Source organism: Aquila chrysaetos, chromosome 19 (genome assembly GCF_900496995.4).
Source record: "Aquila chrysaetos chrysaetos chromosome 19, bAquChr1.4, whole genome shotgun sequence".
NCBI lineage: Eukaryota > Metazoa > Chordata > Aves > Accipitriformes > Accipitridae > Aquila > Aquila chrysaetos.
The window spans coordinates 2,850,786-2,875,627 of record NC_044022.1 but is presented as its reverse complement, the minus strand read 5'-3'; the positions used below and the strand labels follow the sequence as shown (position 1 = coordinate 2,875,627).

General features: G+C 42.0%; 1 protein-coding gene across 1 annotated transcript; it reads right to left on the bottom strand.

Annotated features, from left to right (window-relative positions):
• Nucleotides 1–8,142: 8,142 nt before the first annotated feature.
• Nucleotides 8,143–24,261, bottom strand: LOC115353602 (probable tRNA methyltransferase 9B). Its single transcript, XM_030043255.1, has 4 exons — nt 24,108–24,261; nt 21,441–21,614; nt 9,164–9,441; nt 8,143–8,711 (listed from the first exon to the last, which is right to left on the bottom strand). The coding sequence occupies exons 1-4, from the start codon at nt 24,259–24,261 to the stop codon at nt 8,415–8,417; spliced, it is 903 nt and encodes a 300-aa protein (XP_029899115.1). The 3' UTR covers nt 8,143–8,414.
• Between the last annotated feature and the right edge of the window lie 581 nt (nt 24,262–24,842).

Genomic DNA, 24,842 nt, shown 5'->3' with positions numbered 1-24,842 from the left:
ACCTTAGCCTGGTAAGCGAGGGTGTCCGGGGGTGGGCACGGCTGCCTCCGCAGCCTGTGTGCAGACAGCGCCGTGCTGCAGCTGCGCTGAGCGCTGCACTCCTGCTTCCCAGATCAAGAGGGAGAGGCGGTCCAGACAGACTTTTAAGCACTGAATAGCACAGGACCAACCTCTAGATGATCCATTTCTTCAGCTGATTACATCTTTTGAGACCTGCTTAGAATTGCTTCTGAATTGCGTGCTGAGAGGACTACCCTTGCTTTCATCCTGTGTCACCTCCTGCTAGTTCCAAATGAAAACTCCAACCTGCTCCCACCCAGGTGGAACTTAAGCACTGAACAAGTCGAAGAGGTTGTAGAGGAGTCGGCTTCATGCTAGCACAGAAAGCCAGAGGTGAAACTGATTTTTAAAAAAAATGATCAAGAAACTAAAGGCAGCAACTACTTTCGTTAAAACTCTACTCTCTGTGAACATCAGCTGTGCAAAGGGCGAGTCGTGTGTTCAGACTTTATTCCCTGTTTCTGAAGTCCAAGTGTTAACTCCTGTGAGAAACATTATTTTTAAAATCACATTATTTTTAGACATTCATGATAAACAACTCTACTTGACCATTAATCATAATAAACATAGTGTCTGATTGGCAGATGATTTTTAGAATGTATTTTGTTCAATAAATTCAAATGAACAAAGCTGACATGAGGAATGTTGCCTTCTCTACCAAAGAAGTACCCTGATTATCGCAGGCTAGAAGGTAAGGTAGATAAGAGAAGAGTTCGTTATCACAAATTTTCCTTCCAGTGCAGGGAATTCAAGATTATTACAGTTCATTGATATAAAATAATAGCTGTAATTTGTCTTGTTGGAAGGAGTTCTGCTATGCCTGAGCTGCCTTTAATCCTTCTTGCTTAACATTTTTTTCCTGTGCTACCAATTAGTGCTGTACGAATTTGTTGCATTGGATTTCAGTCAGTGACCCGAACCAAAACCCAGAGTTGTAGTCTGCTAAACGAAAGTTGTCTTAACGTGACAGTGACATGTGCTTCTAGTTCTTGAAGGCCAAAACACTTCTCTTGATCTTTATATTTCATAAGGAGGGAAGGAATGTAGATACAGAAGCATGCAAAAGAAGTTAACCTCTATTGTCGAATGTGCCCTGCAGGCTAATCAATAGTACGTCAGGGAAGTTGCATGTCAGGAATTAGTTGCACATCAGAAAATGACCAAGATTAAAAGAGTTTGCCATTAACTTCAATACGTTGGGGAATTGACTCAGAATGTTCTCTGTCATCAAAATTGAAATTATTTTCTGTCCAAATTAACGAGAACAACTGGGGCCTAACCCAGTTTTGTTTTTTAAACAAAAACACTGGATGCTTTGCTTGTCTGAAAAATGAGTCTGTTTGCAGTTAAACATTCCCATAACAGATTTTCTTCTATAGTTGCGTACAGTGTGTGTGCTGAACTTCTGGAAGAAATTGTGTACTCTTGTTTCAGCAATCCTGGAGGTCGTAAATATCGTCCCAATCATTTGAGCACTAGGTGGTATTTCAGTGGGGATGGGTTTGGCATCTCTTAAATAGGAGTGAGATGTAAGATAATAGAAGCAGGAGGAGCCTGAAGCATGTAACTTCACCGCTGACACCGCTGATCCACCTGCGTTTCTCCTAGCAGAGGTGCTGGGGCACTCCTCACCACCTCTGTCCTGGCACCTTCTTGGAGCCGATCTTCAGCCCCGTCCCAAGACATGGCGTAGGTGTCGGTCTTTCACTAGGGAGCCTGTCTTAGGAACAAGACGCTGTGAGATGTCATCTAAAATGCTGCGCAACGGCTAAGGTTGCTGTCCTCCGCTTCCCTGCGGTAATGCAGGGCTGGGAGCGTCCTCGCTGCCACGCCGGAGTGCTCCACCAAAGTCAGTCGAGGTCCAGTAGCAGTGCATGTGGGTGGCTCGGCAAGACAGGAGTATCTGCTGTTGGAGGAATGTCTGGTTTGCTGCGTCAAGGGAAACCTCTGCCTTTGATACGATGAGGTACTTTATCAGGAACGTGTCCCTGATAGTCTTTTAAGTGACATTCAGGTCTTAAGCAAAATTACAACTTCGTAGTCCCACGGAAATCCTGCAGTTACTTTTAACTCTTTCTCAGGACCGTCTCACAGACGTTAGTCAACCAATATTATATTTCTCTACACAGACTTCTCAGTGTTATTCCCAAAGTAGTTTTGTGCCATGGTAACTGCTGGAGTATGGGTTCCTGGCTCCACCTTGTCTGTGCTGTCTTCTCCCCAGGTTCCCTTCAAACCATGTCTGCACTGCCCTTGAGATTTCTTCTCCTCTTTAGACACTTGAAGGACAACTGCGAGGGAGATGCCTCTGTGCTTGGGACCCATCTGCCTAGGCAGGGATCTACAAATAGTCCCCATAGGAGGGGAGCAAGTCTTATGCTTTTCCGAAGGGTGCTCTGTGGTGCAAAGCTGGAATGCTCAGCCAGAAGTGGGAGACCTGGATTCTGTGCTTGCTCCATCTAAAGAGATTTAAACTAGGGTGATTCATTTTGTTTCCAATTAATAGGTTTATTTTAATATTACTTATTAATGCATTTTACTGTTACTTAGCAGCGCGTTTAGGAGGAAAGTTAGAGGTTAAAAATAGCTGTTAAAATTCTGCCTCCTCCATGATGAAAATAATTTCTACTGTGTATCTGTGGCTGATCTGTTTGATGGTGTCCCTGCCTTTCCCCTCCAACCTTTCATCTGAAGCCCCTGGGAGATCTGCGGAATCAGTGGTCTGCACAGCTGCATTTGAGGGAAATGGGAACACTGGAATCTCTTAAAGTAGGAGTAAATGGGCGAATTGACTGTAATTTCTGAAAATGATGGTCAGTGAACTAGTTACTGCCTAATATTTGTAATTCAAATCCAACTTGCTCTCTTGCCTTCCCCTTCAGCCCACGGGGTTGGCAGGGCTCAGGAGGGGGCAACTCCACCCGCGTTGGTGTGGTCCGCTGCAGCCACGGATCATGGGCTAGAAGGAGAGCCAGCAAAAGAGCCTGCTTCGGTGCCTGAGAAGGCACTTGAGAGAGGAGGAGTCCTGGGACACGTCCATGGCTGCCGTATGCCCAAGAACAGAAGAAGAAAAGGCAGTTTCTGCATGTTTCCCTGCCCTGAAACACGGCATCTTCAGGTAGCCCCAGTACTTCTCTACCTCCCTGAAGCTCCGGAGTGCTGTGTCCACCAAACTGCCCTGCTTTACGGCCCCCAATGCCCAGGTCCTCCTGCCTGGCACAGCCAATGCTTCCCAACCTAGACCTGCTGTCTTCTACTCCTTAGTGTCCCAGAACTCCTTTTTCATGGGGACACCCCAAATTCCGTAGCTGTAATCCTCCAACCAGTCTTAAATCTCCCCACTCTTAAACTCCCTTACACTTCCTTTTCTGCCGGTCTGGCAGTAGAGGTGCCAATTTCTAACTGGAACCTTCCTTTACCCATTTAAGCTCCGTCAGGAGATCCCCACTCAGTTGTGTTGGCCTTCTGCCACGTCTGCTCAACTTTCCGCACATGAAACGGAGTGTTCCTGTGCTTGGAAGAGGTTGTGCTCCAACACGTAGTAGATCAGTGGCTGCAGTATAAGACATCTTTCAATTTTAATTTACAAAGCTGTGTAGAGATACCTGAATACGGGGGTGAAGGAAAAGTCTGGTGGAAAAAAAGCTGTTGGGCTTTATCAGTAGGAAGCTTGCATTTTACTAGCCAGACTGGTTTTGTGGAAGGTACCTTTTCTGTTCATGTTCCCATAAAGGCTCTATGGCAACTCTGGCATGGCTTACTGTTAAAATATCTTTCCTGGGTATTTTAAACCTCTTTTCAAGCCTCTGTATACAGTTATAAAGAGCAGAGTTTGGGTATGGGGCAATTGAAGACCGAGATGGACACCTACTGTCATGCTCCCTCTCTTGGCTGACCCAATGTTTCCCCCAAATTTTTTTCTTGTTTTTGCCTAGGATAATTTACTTCGCTGTGTTAAATATGGTGCTGTTAGTTGGAAATCTGTGACAGCCAGCGAATGGCACAGTTTCCCTATAACTAACTGTGCCAATGTGGGCTTTCACTGCAAGCAAGCTGGCGTTCTTTTTTAGAGTTGCAATAGTATGTTCATGTCAAATGATTTGTTGTGCCAAATTATGAAGGTGACACTGAGCACAGTCCTGGTCACAATGAGATCTGAAAGGCATGCTAATAAAGCACATATTTTGAGAAATCCATGGAATATTTTTTGTGCTTTTTACCACTTGGAATCCTTCTGCAAAATGTTGTTTTCCATCTTGAGTGAGAAGGAAGGAAAGGAAATCAGGAGCCCCATCAAAGAGAAGAAAGAAAGAAAGAAGTCAGAATGACAAAGCAGACAAGGACAGATCCTGCGGGAAGACAGGTATACTCATTAAGTGTATTTACATTTCAAAGACCAGTTAACTGCGGTGCTCTCAATCATACCCTACACTTGGGTTCCCTGCCACACACCATGAATAATAAATGCACTTTGGAGGATAGAATAAGTGACCCAATAGGCTTCTTCCACTTTTAATTTCATGGGCCATCTTAATTTGAGAGGTCAGTGCAAATGCCTATGGTAAGTGACAATTTTAGGCCAGTAATTACTAATTAAGAAGAAGGCAAGATGTTGGCTAAGGCACTTTCAAATAGATCACAGATAACCTTGCAGGAGCTGATTAACTCAAACAGAACACCTCCTTAGGTGATAGGTACCAAATGATACTTGGAACAATTTTTAAAACTAAAAAGGATGAGGGAAAAGGATTTATGAAACTCTTGGCTGAGTTTTCTCTGGAGAAAGAATTTTGATAAGTGGGATTAGCTGTTTGCCAATTAACAGACAATTAGAAGAAAGACATTTACCCAGTGGGCAAAAATCTTTTATGATAGACGCATGGTCCTCAAACCTGTTTATGCCAAAGGAGGATAAACAGTGCTGCGCTCACCGTGTCTCAGGTCTAGTGACGTGAGCAGCACTGGCTGCTGCTACCGCGCCAACTTCACGTGGGCTGCGTGGGAGTCGACGTGCCGGTGCTTACCATGGCAAACGCAGAACAGAGGATCCCAAACCGTGCTTGTGGATCCTGGGATGGCTGTGGACAATTTCTTAGGGGTCCACAAAAGAAATTAGGAACAGGACAGCAACTGTCTGTGGAGAAAATTGAGAAGTCTCTGACACTGGGGAATTTGTAGGGACCTGCAAATCAGAAAAAGTGAGAAGGCATTGGCTTTATTAATACTGGTATCTGTAAAAGTGACGATCATTGGTAGATCAGAGATAGTGTCAGATGTTGGAAACTTTTCTGAAAGTGTCCCTTGGACGGTGAGGCCTCAAATGACCATAAATTCAGAGTGGCAGATGCTGTAGAGAGCTGAGCTAGGCTGCTGCTTTTTGTCTTTTTTTTTTTCCCAGCTTAACAATGAATTTTTCCGCACAGTTCCTACAAAGTAGGGATATGTAGGCAGCACTGCTTGGCCAGAAGGCGTAGCGGTGGATGCATCTGTCTGATTTTACTGTTGTTCCTGCTCCTTTTTTCCATCCTCAGAACTTAAAAGATTCCTAGGTAGGATCCATCTCTCCAAACTGAAGCATCCAAGAATCAGCGTTTAAGGCTGAGCTCCTCTCTAAGCTCCTTCCACGTGCAATGGAAAGAGACGAGCAGGTGCTGAACATGAGCTCTCTAATCCCAACAGCTCCTCAAGGTGTATTTCGTGGTTCATCCTCTAAAGGGGTTATTTCTTGCCATTAACTCCACAGGCAATATAGAGCACAAAGCTAGACTTACATACAGATCTACAGTCTAGATGCCTAAATGAGGCTAGAAAAATTAAACCTTTCTATTCTAAAAGCCAGACCAGAACAGCAAAGAGCACAAGAGGAAAACAAATTAGGACCAAGCACTGCTCAGGAGTGCAGAGCATTTCCGTGCTACATTTCTTGGAGCAAGGTAGCGCCTACCCTGAGGACTACAAATGCAGACTGTGATGTAGAAATGAAGGAATGAACTCAGTCCTGGTTTTGCTACTGGCATCCTGATCAAAACGAGAATTTCAAATAGAGCTTATGGCTTTGTAACATTTGTGACACGCATAAATTTGAGGAAGTATTACTACGTGATCCTTCCAACCAAAACCATGTTTTTACTTTCTTCCCCTGCATAGTCAGGGCAGGCAGCTTCGTTTGCAAGAGGCTGAATTGACTCTGATCCCAGGAAGCACTCGGCACCCTCCAGAGGCAACCGTCGCGAGTGGAAGCCATCCCGTGTGGCAGCAGACCTAACCCATGCCTTCGGCCTTTGCAGTTCACTTCATTCAAAACAAGGACATTAACTCCTTGTTGAAGGGGAGGGTTGCTTTTAGAGCCGCTGACAGTTGTCCAGAGATTAAAATTCCTTCCAGTTAGGCTAGTACTGTCCCTGTGACATGGATCTTGTTTGGGAACACCTTGACCCGGAGCAGGCAGACGGGGCGTATCCGCATCAGGAGAAATCTCATCGCACCCTAGGGAAGACCTGGAGATGACGGAGCCTTTTGTTCAGGGAATGCTGGAGCAGGCTAAAACCTTCCAAGAGGACCAGTCAGGTTCAGTTAAAATACCCGTGTTCATTTCCAGGAAAACTAAACATGGGGTGTGCTTGAGGGCAAGGACTGGCAGCTACGATCAAAGGCATTTTTCTGGTGCGTCCTGCGGGTTAGCAGCAGGTTGAACCGTAGGGGCGGACGTGATGGAGAGGCGCGGAGCTGCGGCGTGCTGCTGCTCCTGCTGCTGCTGCTTAGTGCCACCTGAAGCTGCACTGAAAAATAGGGAGATGCTGTCAGGTCATTCCGGCCAGGGAACAAGCGTACGAAACGATGGGAACGGTGTCGTCAGAGCCGAACGGCAGCAACATTTCGTGACTGAAAATTCTTTTCTTCACTTGCACAATGATACTAACATTTAGGGGAAAAAGAGGAGCCCTGCAGAGGCAGTCATTACAGATGGAGGAGACTGATTAGCCCCTCCAGCTCTTCCACCTAAGCATACAAGATGTACTACGATACTGCCGACATGAACTCCATGGGAGGAAATAAAGGAAATGTGATTACAGATATTATATCCAAATTGAATTAAAGCTGCATTAAAATACTCAGATTACTGTATGGTTCCATGCTACGCTGGAAAACATGATATGCATCTGCTACTGACAGACATGCAAAGAACATGCAGGGGCTTATTTCTCAGAAAACAGGTTTGATCTCTGACCTGCTGATTCACAAATCCACAGAAAGAGAGGCAGGAAGTACAATTACAGACAGACCTCCCCAGCACATAAATGATCATCAGCAAAGCAGCTGTGTTGCTTGGGATTTTTGTTTGTTTTTCTTCCAAATATTTACTCTACATTGCAACCTTAAGCAAAATTACTTACCTCAGTTTCTTTACCTATAAAAATTGTGTAATGAATCCGATCTTCTTTGCAAAAGGGAGATCTGTAGATAAAAGCATTAGCATTGCATGCTGATATTAATAAATATTTTCTCAGTTGACTAGCGGTCGCTGGAGCACTTTGCTATGCTCATTCACTGTACAGATTTAAATGAGTTATTAGATCCTTCTGACTTTTTCTAGTTTTGCTGATAGGGAGAAAGACTTAAGCATACACGTGAAGCTCACTTTTAAAACTATTTTTTGGGGGGGTCATGTAATGGCATATATGGAGGGAAATAGCTCTTTGCTTTCCTGGCTGTGACTGCCACCAGGCAATGAAAAAGATCTCTAGACTATGACAGTGTCATGAATTACTGTCTCTGCCATGAAGGCTCTATACACCTAGTAATTCTCATAAAAGACTGTCTGTCTAGTATGACTAGAACTATCATATAGGCTGACAAAGTGAACTGTAATAAAATAGTGCATCTTTCAATTACTTCCTGCGTTATGTTACATCAAGTGGCAGAGCACGATAAATTTTAAAATAAAAAGTTGACACAAATGATTATATAGTTATAAATGAATAACAAAGCTTTTTAATGCACATGTAAAAAATAATCTAGCAGTCACCTTCCAACTGTATTTTACTTATTTTCAAGCAACAAACACAGCTGGCAGCTGTTTATGGAAAGGGGTCAGTGTGCTAAAATGCGCTCGGTCTGAAATAATAACTCTAGAAAAAAAAATCAATAGAGATGTATTTTAAGAACAAAATCAAAGAAAACAAAGTCACAGAACCTGAGAGTTTCAAAGCAGTCTCCTCCTCATATGTCCCCCTCTCCCCTAAAACAAACCTGAGGCTATAAAAAGCTTCAGGAAAGATTTTCAAAGGTGCTGAGCTTTCAAAAGGAAGAAAGCCCTGAAGTATTCGTGGTGCATTTCAATAAGGAAATTTCCCCTAGATCTTCCACATTTCAGTCTTTTCTGCAATCATGCACCGATTGGCATGGTCAAAGTATGACTGAGTAATGTATAGCTCAGGAATATGACAGTCTATCAGCTCAGCCAACTCCCCTTCTTTAAAAACGTGGTGGTACCTCAGCCAGGTCTGCTGCCGGCTCTGGGTGGTCGGGGTGCGCTCACTGACTGCTCTCTGCAGAGAAGAGCCTGGTCTCCTTTCGTTCTGAGGTTGGCAGAAAGCTCCTTGTTTTGGGTGATGGTCTATTTTAAGTTGTCGTCTGACAGCTAATTCTTTCTGATGTGAAATCAGGTCAGGTAAACACACTCTGCTGCAACTGTGAAGAGTATCTGCAGGCACAGGGAGCTGTGTAGTTGCTTGCCCTAATTCTGAATAGCAACTTCTGAAAGCCTTCAAGCAGCGTGACATGGGCAGCACAGGTTTAACAGCCACTTCAAAAGCTGTTGTATTTTCAAAACTCGGTTTGCAATGTAGAAAAAAAAATCAGAAGCGTGTTTCAGAAAGCTACGGTCTCCGCTTTTTTCAGCTTTTTTTCCCCTGTTTAATTCATTCAGCTGAACATCGTAACTGCAGTATCTAATGAGGTCTTCTTGGTGCCGCTGATCACCCACACCTAATACCGAGTCAAGTGATCTTGAGAACAGAGACCATCTCCGAGATTTCTCTAACGCCGTCCACAGCGCTTTTTTCTCCCCTCCACAGGATGAGCTCCTTGCTGTCCTGTGTACCTCTGAAGTCCCGTCCAACTTATGACAGGGCTGGTTCAAAGCCAGCTCTTTGTCCTTGTGAAGGATTGATTTTTGTACTCCACGTGGGCAAGGCTCACCCGAGGAGCAGGAAGGAGGTGAAGGATTCCAAGGAACAAAGACGTCTTGCTTTTCAAATCTTCTCCGGTTTTGCTCCATTGCCCACACATATATCATTATCTGGCCTCCTACTCTTAAGATACGAGCCGTCTCTTTTATTGCCCGCATGCACCTCTCTTCCGTTGAAAAATGGTGAATCACTAGAACAGAACAGATAAGGTGAATAAGTATCCCTCGAGGCACTAATGAATACAGAGTATAAGGACAGGGACTGGCTCTGACACGCTGGCAGCCTGTGGTTTGCACCACAGGAATACATCATTTATCTTCCATTGTGCTACCTGTTATTGTACTACCTCTAACATCTCGAACATTGTGCTATCTCTAACTCTAAAGAGTTCATAACACGCTGACTTATTTTAAAAACACAGCAGAATTTAGAAACGTTGAAACAAAAGACATCTTTCGGATCAGCAATGAACAACACAACAGACTCGTTTTCTCAGTGAAAGGCTACCACTCGGGCAGTGGCAAAGCAACCTGGCCCTTTTTTACCCTCACCTAATGCTCATCTGCAGCCTGAAAGAAGCACTTCTGAAAGACCGAGGCCATACATGGTCCTTGCAACAGCCGTGCTAGTGATCCTGCTGATGATAACCCGTTAAAAAGGACTAGGTTAAAACCGCCTGCCCATTTCTTCTCCTTTATTGTCAGACGTCAGTAACAGCAGAAAAAATGAACAGTCGCTATCAGCCTGGGATATATTTAAATCATCAACATATGGGTGAAAGACACTTAGTCAACTAGCGTTTGTCTACTTCTGCCATTAACAAGCATATATCATGAAAAAAAAATAATTAGATAGTCCCACTCGTGCTTGATAACCCCCCACACCACACAAACATGCACGACATGGAGAACGCCTCACCATTACGATGGTGAAACTCAAGCGGCACAGCTTTGCTTGAGTCAGAACTGAGTTTAAATTCGACTCCCATTTCAGTAAAAATTTTTGCCCCGTAAAGGGCCATTGGCCTTAGGCTTTGGCAGGCATTTGCCGAACGGCAGCTCTGCAGGTCGGCTCCTGCTCTCAGACTGAGCAGCTCTAGAGCAATTCGCAACAGATGTCGAGGTTGATTAGGTCTTGGTGCACAGCAGGGACCTCAGCGAAGTTTCAACTACATCAAATGAATGTTACATGAGAAACAAGAATAGGAGAAAATTCGGGAATAGTGCTGGAAAGGAAAGGGGACATATTAAAGACACTGAAAACAAAAAGCAATAGGATTAGTGATATTTATCCAACCATATATTTTCCTCAGTGAAAATGCCTGTACCGGTTTGGGCAGATACTTCTACACATACCACTTCAGGTTACAATGATAAACCAGTTTTTGGTTAAGCTGTTGAGGTGTTGGTTTCCACAGAAGAATAACAGATCTCTCAAGGGAAAAAAAAAAAGGTGCAAGCTTTCGATTCCTTCGAGAAACGTAAGTATAGAAAATGCTAGCAGAAGCTCTGTATGTGCAGCCTCTCTGTGTCTGTCAGGGCAGCCATTCACCATCAGATCCATTTTGCCTCATAAAAAAAAGACACTTTACAATTAAAAGAATAACAGCATGCAATCCAGCTGAGATAGGAAAACACTTTCCCTGCAATGAATGATGCATTCAGAGCCTTGGCGGCAATGTGACGATCAAAAGGCGAGCTTTGAAGAAATAGGGTCTTTTAACATGTAGTTATTCAGCTGCTCTGCCTGTAGGTCTCACTTGTTTGAGATGAACAGAAATCAATTCCAAAAGCTCAGGTCTTCTAGCACTAGTTGAGACGTTGACATTGAAACATTATGGCTATTTTCATTAAAAAGGGATCAAGTATCATTTAAGAAATTACAGTATATTAATAAAATCTCACACTGAGCAAAACTTCAGTGTTGTCAAGATAAATTTGTCAGATAATTTTAAAAGCTATGGGTGATGTATTCAATTTAAAAATGCATAATGCAAGGAAATAGAGCATCTGCATGGGGCAACATCACACTATCCTGAAATCACAGATTATCACGTGAATTATTGCACACGATTGTTTTTAATCAAAGCCAAACCTGTCAGGCTCCAAGATCACCAGGCAGCCACATTCACCTAAGGCAGGCGGCTTATAAAAAAATAATTTCTTTCTTTTCCTTGACATTAAATTCCTTGTATGTTGAAACTGTGTTTAAACTGAACAATCTGTACTGTGCAGTAAAGGTGCCGTTTCAGAGATGGAGCGGCTCACGTTAGCTGGCGGTGAGGCTCAAACCCTCCCCGAGGGCCTGATCGCAGCCCAGCAGGGACACGAGCCTGCTTCCCTCTGCGCCGGTGGGAATGGTTCGGATCTGCTTCTCCCGCAGTTCCTCTCATACTGATGAGCAGATGGCACTGGGGCGGTATTTCATAGACTCATAGAATGATTTGGGTTGGAAGGGACCTTAAAGATCACCTAGTTCCAACCCTCTGCCATGGGCAGGGACACCTTCCACTAGACCAGGTTGCTCCAAGCCCCATCCAACCTGGCCTTGAACACTGCCAGGGATGGGGCAGCCACAACCTCGCTGGGCAACCTGTTCCAGTGCCTCACCACCCTCACGGTGAAGAACTTCTTCCTTACATCTAATCTAAATCTACCCTCTTTCAGTCTAAAACTTGCCCCTGTCCTGTCACTACAGGCCCTGGTAAAAACTTTTTCCATCCTTCTTACAAGCATTTTAGCATTGAAAGACCGCAATAAGGTCTCCCTGGAGTCCTGCAGTACTACACCCCTAGAACAATCTTTCACCAGCTGTTCAACGTATTTTAAGGTGATTTCCCACCATCCAAACACTGTAAAACAAGGGTCCAGATGCTTCAAACTGCACTTGTCATAACAACTGGTACTTGAAATGAAAATCAGTTTTGTCCTAAATTACAATAAATACAGAAGCCTGCAGGTGGTGAAAACAATATCAGGGCAGAGGAAACTCAGCCTGGGCCGGAGCAAACAGCCCTCCAGCACGGAGCTGTGGCAACGAGCAGCACCAGAGGTTCAGGAAAGAAAGGAGGGAAGAACAGTGATGCTCCCTCCCCTTGTCTCCTGCAGTCGGCAGCCTAAAAGCTTCCTCAGCCGCGGGCTGGAGCTTGTGTCTTATAGCCAGTGATGGGTCTGTCCTCCATGGATACTTTCTTGGACTCACTTGTACTTCTGATTACACAAATTCACATATCAAAGGAATCTGCACTTTGATTATATATTTTTTAGAAAAATGGTTCCTTCCATTTTAAATCTTTCCCCGCGGTTCTCCTGTTCTAAGAAACCGCAGAAATTTACTCCCTATTCACTAATTTAATATCATTTCTGGGCTCCAGAATGCTAGCTCCCTCTCCCCTAGGAGCAGTATGATGTATACACTTCTTCTATGGTACTTTTATGATGATACTCTTCTTTCTTAGGTGAAAAGCCCTAGCCCATTAATCTATCCTCATACATAAACAGTTGGCACCTTTGATCATTATAAGGACCTTCCAGAGACGGAGGAAACCTGAATTTCATGCAGTATTCAAGATATGGATGCACCAGGTATTTACCTTCTACCATTCTTCTGGATTTTCATTTTTGTTCCTAATATTTCAATACTTTTTTGATCAGGTTTGAACACTGAGCTAATGAAAATGAATCTAATGACTTCAGTATCTCTTTCCGGAGCAAGGATAGAGGGTACCACTGTGCCTGTATGCTTAGTTATTTTTTTCTATGCACATTACCTAGCATTTATCAACAAGGACTTTTCTGCAGTTTTGCACCCAGTCATTAGTTTCGCAAGACTTTTTTTGCAACTTTGCAGTCAGCAATTCTGAATATCTCTATGTCACCATAAAGCAAACTTTATCACTAGCCTATTCATTTGATTTGTAACTATAAATTACATAGGAATCTCTCAAACAGCAGCCTTTTTATAGGTGCCATACACCTACACTAAGCATTCAACATTGAGTCTTTCAGCACTTTCCACACTCGTCTGCTAGCATTTTACCATTCTGGCTTTCCCATTCAATTTTCCTTAGAGTTTCTTCCTTTTTGGTAGTAAACTTTTATGCAGTGGATTTTTTAAAGCATTTTTGTTCCTAGCAGGAGGTTTGGTTACGGTCACATTAAATTCAGTGGGAGAATGTGGTTCTTGCACAATTACTTATTGATGTGGGCCTGATGCACTGGTCCAGACTAATAAGAGTTGCTTCCCTTTTGTGCGTTCTCAGATTAATTTTTCCAGGAGGTTTCATGCCCCGATGTATCATTTACACAACCTACATATGGATAATTGCGGTGTCTCAATATTGTGTTTTCTGCCCTCACTGCCTTCGCAATCTCTCTTAATAATCTGTGGTTGTTTTCCCAAGTTTATCAGAGAGTTAGTGACACATCCTTATTATTACACTGCTCTCCTCTGTAGCTGTCTACCTACTATCGTTTATTCCAAAAGTTTATCCTCGTGCTTGGAGGATAAACTCAATTTTTTCCTCATGGAAAAAAACACAGAAGCATATTAAGAGCTTTTTAGCTGTTATGCAACCCTTGTAACGAAAGCTAGGAAAACCTCTTAAGTTCACTACAAAAAACAGCTTTAAGGAACATTATATCATTATCGTACCAACCAACACCATGCCATGGTGATGAGGACAAGTAGGACCACATTCAATTTTTTAAACATCCAAATAAAACATTGCAAAAAGGAAATCTAAGCACAAAATATTTGTTTGGGGTGAGCACAGGTGCTTGTCCAAAACCCCTGACAGCTCTTTGCAGCAGCAAGGCCTTGCTTCATGGATTAACAGTTGTTATAAATCAAGCATTCCTTTTCATTTTGGCCATACATTCCCCTAGCGTACCTAAAAGTCAATCCAAATTAATTTTGTGCCATGTACCGCTCATTCCCACCACTTTTGTTTAAATCGAAGACTGAAAGATTTTCCATAACTGAAAAATCCATAATGCAATTTTAGATTTCAAAGGGAGGGGGTGAGGAGGAAAGGAGAACATTTCAAAGATTCTTCTCTTCTTCATTTCATAAGAATATAATTAATTGCTCCTTCTCTTAATTTAATACTGTGACTAATCCTACTAAAAGGGATTATTTAGAACAAGCAGACAATGCATGATACATTTTTGTGTCATTCAGCTGTCTTCAGAGAACAAACCTGAAAGCATCGACAACTTTGTCTGAATTTTTTTTTTAGAAGTCATTTTCAAAATTAGTATTTTAGGTCAGTGATTTAATTTAAACCCTGTTAAATGGCAAAAAGAAATCTGTGTAATCAGAAATTGCTTTTCTCTGTCAAACTTCTTTGCTGAACTTAAATCCCTTCAGAGACATTTGGAAAGTATTTAAGGATCACAGAATCTTTATCTTTGAGACTCTTTTGTATATACTGTATATACACTTCAGATGTCACTTTGTCACTTTGTCTCTGTCAGCTCTAATAATAGGAACAATTGCCACATATATATAAGGCATGATTCTAAGTTAAGTATGATTTTATTCTCTTCATTATGGTGGTATCAAAAATAAAGAGGGGAGGAAAAATACTAATATACCAAAGAATTGTTTAAAAGAATTACTGAGTAAACTTCAAACAGTGTTTCCATTAAAAACTTTTTCCTATTAAAAACATAACTCATTAATTACTTACATCGGAAAACTCGCTCCTTCTTTTATTTTCGCACATTTATGGTTAGCATTAGCAAATGAGGATGCTGCCTTCATAAAAATCATTATAATTATGAAATTTAATTAACTTATTAAAGCCTTGATTCAGGAATATAATTATATGCTTAATTTTAAGCATCTGGGTAGCTACACTGGTTTCAGCAGGATTAATTCTGCATTTATGTTAAAGATAATTCTGAAATGCTTGTCACAGCAGTGGGAACACCTGTAGCTAAAAATCAGCAGAAGAGGAGAATAAAACAAGGTCAGGTGGAGCAGTGCTCATCACGCTGTTCCCCTCCCTGGCTTTGTGCCGCCCTCGAGGTGCCTGCTGCCCTTCCTTCCCTCCTGCGTGTGCTCCTACGTGCCGGGCTACAGGATCAGGCTCCCTGGGGCTTTTTGGCTGCCGGTTCCAAGGGACGGCGGCGGTGGGTTTCTCCAGCCAACAGAGCTGAGTGCTGGAGGACTAGACACGTCCCCGAGTATTGGAAATGTGGGTTTGAGGAAGGGAGGGAATCGAGCCTTTCCGCTTTCTGGGTGAGTGCCCGGAGGACTTGGCTGAAGTGGGAAGAGGAAAAAAAGCGAAATCTCTGCAATGCTCTGCTAGTCACTGCCCTCCAAAGAGGCCTTGGCACTACGGATCTTTGCTTAGTGGAAAAAGGTTTAATTGCGCACCCAGCTCAGGTGCCTGAATGCCGGTCTGGATCCATTCTGGATCTCAATGTCTTACTCAGCAGGAGAATAAGCTTTTGGTAGTACGGAGTGAAATCCCCGTTCTCGGAAGCCTGCTCTCAGGTAGCAGCACAAACCTGCCAAAACCATCACGTGGAAGCAGCTCAGCCATCCCTCCCTCCAAAACCACAGCCGTGTTGCTCTGCAGCCCGAGCGAGCAGAGGACAACATCCGTACACGAGCAAGTTGTGCAGCTGGCGAGAAGCTGTCACCTCTTTTAGTGACACCCAGCAGCTGGTCAAGTCCTTGCGACCAGGTAACATGTTGTTAAGAACATGTAGGTGAGATTTAAAACAGATATACTGTCAGCATAATGACAGCGATAAGACCACAGATAGCTAGCTGTGGTCTAAAATAAATGATTGCATTTAAAAATGCTGAGCAGGCTGCTGGCTGCTACTGTGAAAATTAAGCTAAATATGAGGGTGTATTTGGAGCTTGCACCAGTTTTGCACTCCAGTGACTTGGAGAAATAGAGGGGACTGTAAGGGGCAGAGCTCGTTCTGTTGTGATGCACGTTTTTCTAAGGAAAAAAAAAAAAAGTCAAGTTTTCTGACCAGACCCCATCCTGAGATAACTATGTATCATCCACTGGAAATAAACAGGATATTTTTGATAAATCAATTATAACTTGCATGAAAATATCAATGCAAGGAACACAAAGGTCCTGATTTAATGAAGTGAGACAGAAATCAGGCTCCTCGCTGTTGGTGAGAATTGCACCGATAGACAACGCTGCCAGCCGACAAGCCCAGTGGCAGCAACTGCGTGAATGACAGATAAAGCCTGCGGGTGTCAACCACAGGCTCTGACTGTCCTTCGGAGCTTCTCCGCATCTCTAAGAATTCGCAATTACTAGCTTAGAAATAACTGTATTATTCACTTTAAATAAAACACTAAGAGTGATGAGACCAAAGCTGAAATTGGGGCTTGCAGATGTCTCAGAAGAAGCAGAGGTACTCTGTGGGTGACCCTCACTATGGGTGGCACTTCTCCTCTGCCTCCGAGACCTCTTACGATATTCAGACTTTGTTAGTATTTTGCACCTCTGACTTCCATCAGGGAGGAGAGTTTGCTGCTGTGAGAGGAGCTGTATTAACATTAGGCAGCAACTGGATACAGGGGAGTCAACGGATTTTTTTCTCAGAAGGGCCAGGTGGCCTTTACATTAAAATAGATGCAGAAAAATAGAGGTCATTCATCTTCCATCTCCAAGGCAGGAGTAAACGCTTGGCCCAGATGTGACCCAAATTGGTCTAACCTGCTCTTAAAAGCCTTTTCATATCTGAGGTAAATAACCTTTGCTGCAGAGTAAGGTGATTTTTTTTTCTTCCCATGTCAAATAAAGAACAGCTTTCTGTAAAAATCATTTATGTATTTGAAGACTATTATGTTTCCTTCAGTCTTTAATTTTTTTCCTTTCTTGACTAACCAAACCCAATTCCTTCAGCTTCCTCTAATAATTCAGATTTTCTAAATATCAGTTATTTAAAATGTCTCCATATTGACTGCAAACTTTGTAAGGCATGGTTCCCAAAAGCAGGTAGGATATTCCACCTAGGATCTCAAAAGTACCAAGTGCAGGAGGGTGACTCATTCTTCTGCCTTCCATGAAACTGCTGTCACCATACTCCAGACAGGTATTTGGCTGGTTTTGTAACAGCAGGACACTACTCACACGTATTTGGCCTGTGGTCCATCTTGCCTGGCCATTATTTCTCACTTTGTTCATTGACTGTTTCCTTCCTGAGCATGGTACATCCCTCTCGATGGGTTCTGTATCTCAAAGACAGAAAGCAGATTGGCTTGCTCCTGACAAATACATGTTGGCTGTTTCCCACTACATTAGTATTCTATAGGTTTAAATAATTTATTCTATTTAAATTAGATTATTTCAATTATTTATTCTAGTATCCTTGTATAAATCTAAATTAGGCTGGCTTCCTCTTGACGTCCTTTCTCTTTTGGAAACAAGTATTATGTTTGCTTTTCTTCACTTGCTGGAGATCTTTAGGATAATTTGCTAGTTCTCAGTAGTTTGAGATTAATTTCATGATTTCCTAACAATTTGTGTAACCTAATTTATCTAAATATTCTTTAAGACATAATTTATGTTTTATAGTCTAAACTCCTGTCCTCTGGTTAAAACTCTACTACCTTGCTGATGACTACTGTTAACTTTTTGTAAAGACCAAAGAAAAATGCAGCTTCCCTTGTCATCTGTTATTTGCTCTTCTTTCCTTTTTGTTTTCCTCTTGCTTTGTATACATTTATAAAACCTTATCCTAGTTCTAATTCATGTTATGCTGTAGTCATGCTGACTTTGGTTCTTCACACCATCTCTTGTAATTATTGATAGTGATGTTTTTTGATGATTTCTTTTCAATTTCTACGGCATTAGAGAGTTCCTGATGCTGTCATACCAGACGTTGTTATACTCTGCTTTCCACTGGGACAAATTGCCTCTTGTGCCTTTAACTTTGCTTCTTTTAGAAAATGTAATTTTCTGACCACAGTGCCTTTTTGTTGGAAAAAGTTAAAAAACTGTTAGAATGTAATCCTGACTGATCCTTAGGAAAAACAGAATTTAGGAGACCTGGCAAGTAGTGATGATACACCTATCTGACAAAACTCAGCGTTATGCAGAGATAACCAATGGTGCACAGAAGTATGAGGTTTCTTTATGGGCTAAAGAAACTGTGTCACGACAGCATTGCAATATTGTGCCCACATTAATTGGCACAACAGTGCAATGTAACTACACTGATATGATCTGATACTAACACTTGGTTTCTTCTTGCTCAGCGTCTCATGGAATTCTACCATAAAGACAGAACCCTATATAGTAAGGAAACTGTCCTGGACCTTTTATTTGGACTCCTTTTTTCCCCAAGAGACTCTTCCACCTTGTAAACTTTAAGAATTATACTATTTGCAATTACGCAGACCGTTTTCTCAGGCAGTGTAAATTAGAGGACTAGACATGTTTATGTCCCCTAGGTTCCCCTTGCTTTCTCTGTTAAATTACTACATGACTAAAAGATCACAGATTAAAGCAAAGTTAATTTTCACATATTGGTATTAACACCAACGAAAGCCATTTGATGCTCTTCACTTCAGAAACCCTTTTTTCCCACTGGGATGAAGAGTCTGATCAGATATTTCATTAATATAAAATAACTTTATGGACTTGAGCATCTGACTCCTAACAGGAGAGGAAAATATGATGTCTTCACCTTTGCATTTGGAGGAAAGAAATTACTTCTCTAAATGAATAGAAAAAGCTTCTTCTTATCCTTTGCCCATTTCAGAGTCCAAGAGCCCAGCATATACAAGATTTTATTAACACAGAATGTGACCTTTCCATATAAAGGAGAAAGCTACCTTGACAGTCCTCTTTTCATTACTGCAAGTGGCAGAAATCCTACTTATTTCAATAATACAGGAATGGCTTCATCACGCTAACAATAACAAAACCATCAGTAAATGGCAATGGGATGATTTCTGTTGTTTGATGATATTAAATATCAAATAAAATTATGCTATGAATACACTGGGAAAGTGATTTCTTTCTTAAGGCAGTGAAAACATTGTGGAATGACTTGTATACTCACAGGGCAAATTTGTCTCCTTGAACAGAAAGTTAAGCATTTGAAAGCAGCACATTTTAAACTTTTGCTGATATGTCATGTCTAGATTTGTTTCTTGTCAGTATAGGTGATTCTATTCATGGAACTAGCAAAAATACTTCATTATATATGCATATGCAATAGGTGCTGAGTACAAGGAAAAATCATCAGGTTAGGCTTGACGCTCCTCTTCTGCCAATATTTCCTACTACAGACCTGGCTTTAGAACACCTACAGAAATTTCTTGCCTCCTTTGACAATCCTCTGAAGATTAAAAGAGCACATGCTTACCCAAACTATAGTATATATGTACTATATTAGTATTATACTATATACTTGTATATATAATAATTTAACGTATTATTTGAAGCTTTATGATGCATCTGAATCATATTTTTCATCAATAGTAAGGAAACACGATCATTACTATGGTTCATGCATGACCTGTGTTGGTAAAGGCTGTAACAGAAATAACTTTGTAATTTGCAACCATATTATAGCGCTGAAAGGGCCACTGTCCATAACCACGCAGTTCTACCTGTTGCCCAAGTGTCCTTCTGGATTTGTCACCGATTCTATCTTCTCGCACAGCAGCCCTGCAAACAAGGTTTTCAGCTTGCTGTGGATAGGGAGGTCTGTAGCTCTGCATCTGCAGCCCAGCTACTCCGCTTTTCTGTAGGCTGTTCATAAGTACTCCTGGGGCACAGATTCTTCGGAGTCAGACAACTTCTGAACATTGCTACATACCCTTTTCAACAAATCTGGCTTGTTCTTCATTTCCTTACCCTGGATTTCCAGAGAATGCTAAATCACCTTTGGGCACACGAGGGTTGTTACTCCATCTGGGCAAAGGATGTGAAAATCTAATAATAAGGACTGTTAGCTATTGGTCATGTTTCTTAAATCATGACTGAAAGATTTTCAGATGGTGTAGCTGAGCATGGTTCACAGCCCCACACAATGATGTACCAGTGACAATAATGCAATCTCAAATTTCCTTCAAATGTCAAATGGACCTGGGCTTGAAAAGTAAAGTCCTTCAGGGCTTCAGGAAAGGTCACCCGAGACCTGGAGAAAAGGCTGTGTCAGGCTACTCACTAACTTCAAGAGATGTGAGGTATTAACATTTCACTTTGATTTAACAAGGCTTGGAGACCTTCACACTTCTTTGGTTAAGAAAAGGAAAATCAAGTTTGCTGAGCACTGTAATTTGTTTTATTTACAGTATTGCCCAACTTTTAATCAGTATAAGCTTAATAACTAACTTTTGAAAGGTGGTTGAATAATATCAAGACTTCCAGAACAAAAGAACCCTCAAAATTTAGAAGAGAAAAAAGCAAAGGCTAAAGCTACCATTCAGTGTCTGCTTTAAAAGTGGCAAAGACGGGTAGTTCCTCCGTCATTAAGGTATTTTGAAAAGGGCAACTGAACAAAAAGGGAAAATCTTACATTTTAAGGCAGCAGTGCCACTGACATAAGCACTTCTGCTTGATTTGTCATCGGCTCCTTGTTCTTTCCCTGCATTATCCCCTGCTTTTGCTGAAACAGGTCTCTCTGCAATGAAGCAATGGGTAACTGATTCAGCTAAAAGCAACCTTTCTTTTTGCTGGGTTACTTTCCAGCTGGATCAGTGTCATGGTCATCCTTCTTCATAAGCACAAAAATGATTGTGTTGGCTGACAAAACATGGAGCATGGGAGGAAAAAAACAGTGTTTGGAAAGGTGCAGAAGGATTTAATACTGTGCTTTGAATATGCTCAGTGTTCCTAAGCAAGTTTTGTTATATCTCCTTCCTGACAGAGCCAACATTTCAAATTTCTGCCATGTGGTAAGGCACAAACAGGGCGCTCTCCTGTTTTGCACATTGTAGTTCAGCTGTGATTGGGCTAGAATAAAATTCAGCTCACTTGTGTGTGACTTACCCATTTTGCAGTTTTTCACTGACTTTGCAATAATATACATTCCTTGTGCTCATATAGATTTACCTGGTCTACACAACCCAAAATATTCTGTTGGTCACTAAAAAAACCCAAACCTAGAAAAGACTGCGATGCCGGCCTAAGTGGTTTAGACTCTTTAAAGTGCTGGCCTATAGACACTGGCAGCATGCAGAACTTACCAGCGATGGACAGGACAGCATCGAAGCACTCGCTTCGATAAGGCAGACACAAGCTATGGCATACCGTTACTTCATGGCCTTCACTTCGTGCTGATTCCACCGTTGGGAAACAGTAGTCGCAACCCAGTTTATAGACTTGAGAACTGATGTGAAGGTATTTGCCGTTTCCACAGCCTGAAGTAATAATGAGGAGGAGAAAGAAAGGCGGACATTTGGTGTCTATACAAAAGAAAATGTATTCCTGACATAAGCCATGATGTACGCTCTTGACTGGCCTAATAGCTTGAAATTCTCCACCCATTTTAAAGGAGATGATACAATTGCAGTGGAATTCAGGTTATTTTTTACAATCACAGTACAATGAGCACAGACTGCTCCTTTGCGTCTAGCAGGCTCTCTGCTGCATGACAGGAGGTGTTCAAGTGGGATTGCTAGAGAGCATTTACCTTGGCCTTCCCACCACATACAGAATCAAAAATATTTATGGTAATGATGCTACTGCAATTCTGCTTGTAATAGACTCAAAATGCTAACTGAAAGCATCATGTAGTGGGAGCACTGCACTGAATTATTCCTGTGTATTGAAGTGCTGATAGACAAACTAGACTGCTAAGTAATTAAGTCACTATTAGACCAAACCATTAAATCCATTGTTTGCTGTTTTAACTGCTGCTAATTGCTGTCACCATGACAACAGGGGAGTTTCTTTTTCTGGTATCTCCACGCAGTTTCCTTTTCATAATGGAGCCTGTGACATGGAAATTTACATCTTCCCAAACTGAAATACTTGTTGTGTTGAAATAAAGGCAGACATCTTTAGATAAGAAGGATTTTAATGTCGGCAGTAAAATGGATCTTATCTAAATTTTTGATAATCTATTTGCAGAATTATCTGGATCTTAACACAAAGTGCATTTTAAAGTAGACTGTTAATTTTAAAAACTTGTCTTCCCACTTGCATCATAAATATCGTAGTTCAGATTAAGATCAGGGAGGTAAGTGCATCTGGCTACCAGTAATACCCTGTACCTTGTGCAGACCTTAGTTCACGTCCTGTTTATGGCTGTGCTTACATCAAACATTGAGCTTGGGTCAGAGCCCAGATTTTATCTCTAATTAATGAAAAAAAAATTATAGTTATTTTAGAGCCTTCCAAATATTTAAGTCCCTATATTTAGGTTACAGCCACCCCATAGCACCTATTCTGAAACCCTGAGTGGGTCCCTGTGTTCAGTAAGGAGCCTCCCAGCCCCATAGATCTGTTATGCCATTTGAACGGGAGATGAATCATTGCTGACCTGCAGATAGAAGTCTGCTCCTAACTGCCTGTCTAATATTAACTGCTGATCCCACCTCCCAGGAATGAAGGAAAGCTATCCAGAGAAAAGCTGGGGCTCTCTCAGTCCTTCCCATGCCTGACTTCAGCACCAGCTGAGAAGAGGTGCTGTGAACTGGTGCCAGAACTTGGCTAACATTAGACTTGGTTTTCCAAGGAGAAAGAGCAGAAAGAGGTCTACCCTGGAGCTCTGACTGGAAAAGAACTCCAGGACTTTTTCTGGTTTTCACTTTTGGAGGGGAAGGCTCCAGTAGCAGCCAAACAACAGCTACTAAATACGATTCCTCTAATCCGACACCAGAGGCTGCTTCCCAGGGATGGAGGGGCAGAGGAGAGCCCTGAAGGTAGGCTCCTTTCCAGCACCGTGCCACCACTCTTGGCAATTGTGTTTCACACAAAACTCGTCTCTGGCCACAGACACCACAGCAGCGTGCCAGCAGCCTCTGCAGGCCAAAGCCCAGGAGCCAAGCCTGAGCTTAAATTACAGCACTAACAAAGCCCAAAGTCTGTGACATCAGTAAAAATTCAATGTGCTGGTTCTTCGTACATTTTATTTGTTCACATTGAAAACACTGGAAAATCTGCCAAGATCTGGTAGGAATATAGTTCCCAGCATTTACACTGTGATAAACTGGGAAAAGTATATGGTAATGTTTGAAAGACGCCCAAAAAGTTAGTGTGATTACTCCAACCCTCAGTAATTTTTCTCCTTCACAAACATTCCCATGCTATAGTGGGGAGACTACACATATGTGCTGTTGGAAAGGATTACAGGTCCAAAGAGCTATTTAGAAGTCTAGCCTAAACACGTAGAACTGATGAGTTAATGCCCAGACCTCATTTGGGCACCCAGCATGTATCCACTTCTTGTGCAGGTGCTGAAACCAGTACAGAGACTTCCCTTGCACCATTTAGACATTCTCAAACCTTCAGGGACTTAAAACCTGTCACATATTGTTCCCTAAAGCACTCAGGACAGTATCACGGTACTTGCTTCAAATTGGCCACACCACTACACATTGTAAGAGCTAAACAAGATTTCAAATTCCAGAATTATCATACCAATACACAACATAAGCATCCACTAATGACATCTTAATAAATTTAGCTTCAGTTTAGTTGACCTACTGGATACTGGGAAAAGTAAAATTGTCTTCATATACCTATGAATGGTGGAGCAAAGCAGGAGGCAAATTTTGATAGTCAGTCTGGCCATTTTGGTTCCCCAGTTTGATTCACAAGCTCCAAACTCTTCTGCCACAAATTTTGCTTGATAGAAAGAGAGGACATACTGAGACTGTCATTAGCAATGTGACAAACAACCCACTCACCAATATCAGCAATCAGGCTGCCTCGTTCCTGCTCTGAAATGAACTGCTGCACCTTTGGCCATGCCTTGTAGCATGCGTCATTGAAGCAAGGAGCAATTTTCTCATATACACTGTGAATGTGGTCCCTCTCGAGTTGGCTTGCCTCCTTGTCCATCACAGCCAAGGCTAGGCTAACTCACTGAAGGCAGTGCAACTGTCCTAGAGAAAGGGAAGGGAGAAAAACAAGTGCTGAAACTCTTGTTACCAAAGTACATTTCCTTAAGTTAAGCAGTATGACATTGTTTATTTAGGAAATAGTATTTCCAAATACTATGTTGCCATTAAAGAGAAACTGCTGAGGCTTTTAAAGGAAGAAAGGTAATTTATTCTATGATTTTATACAATGTATTGTTTTCTTATATAAAACTGAAAGGAGTTTTATGACCTACCACTCAATGTTTATTAACGTGCTTATATTGTTATACTTTGGAAGCTGTTAGCTTTTGCTTCATAAAGTCTTCCACCCTTTTCCAGTCTACCCTTGAAAAAGTATTTTCTAAGAAGTCCTTTGTTTACAGACACATCTTAAAAACCAGTGACTGAAAGTGATGATGAATACCAAAAGATGTTCAGAAACTGAAACAAAAGCTCCGAGGGGTGTCATTTCTCCTCTGGTTCATTCAGCACCCAGAAAGATCCATGCTTTCAGACTTCCCATCGCACAATTCATTGACACCGGGTGTTACTGTGAACAAA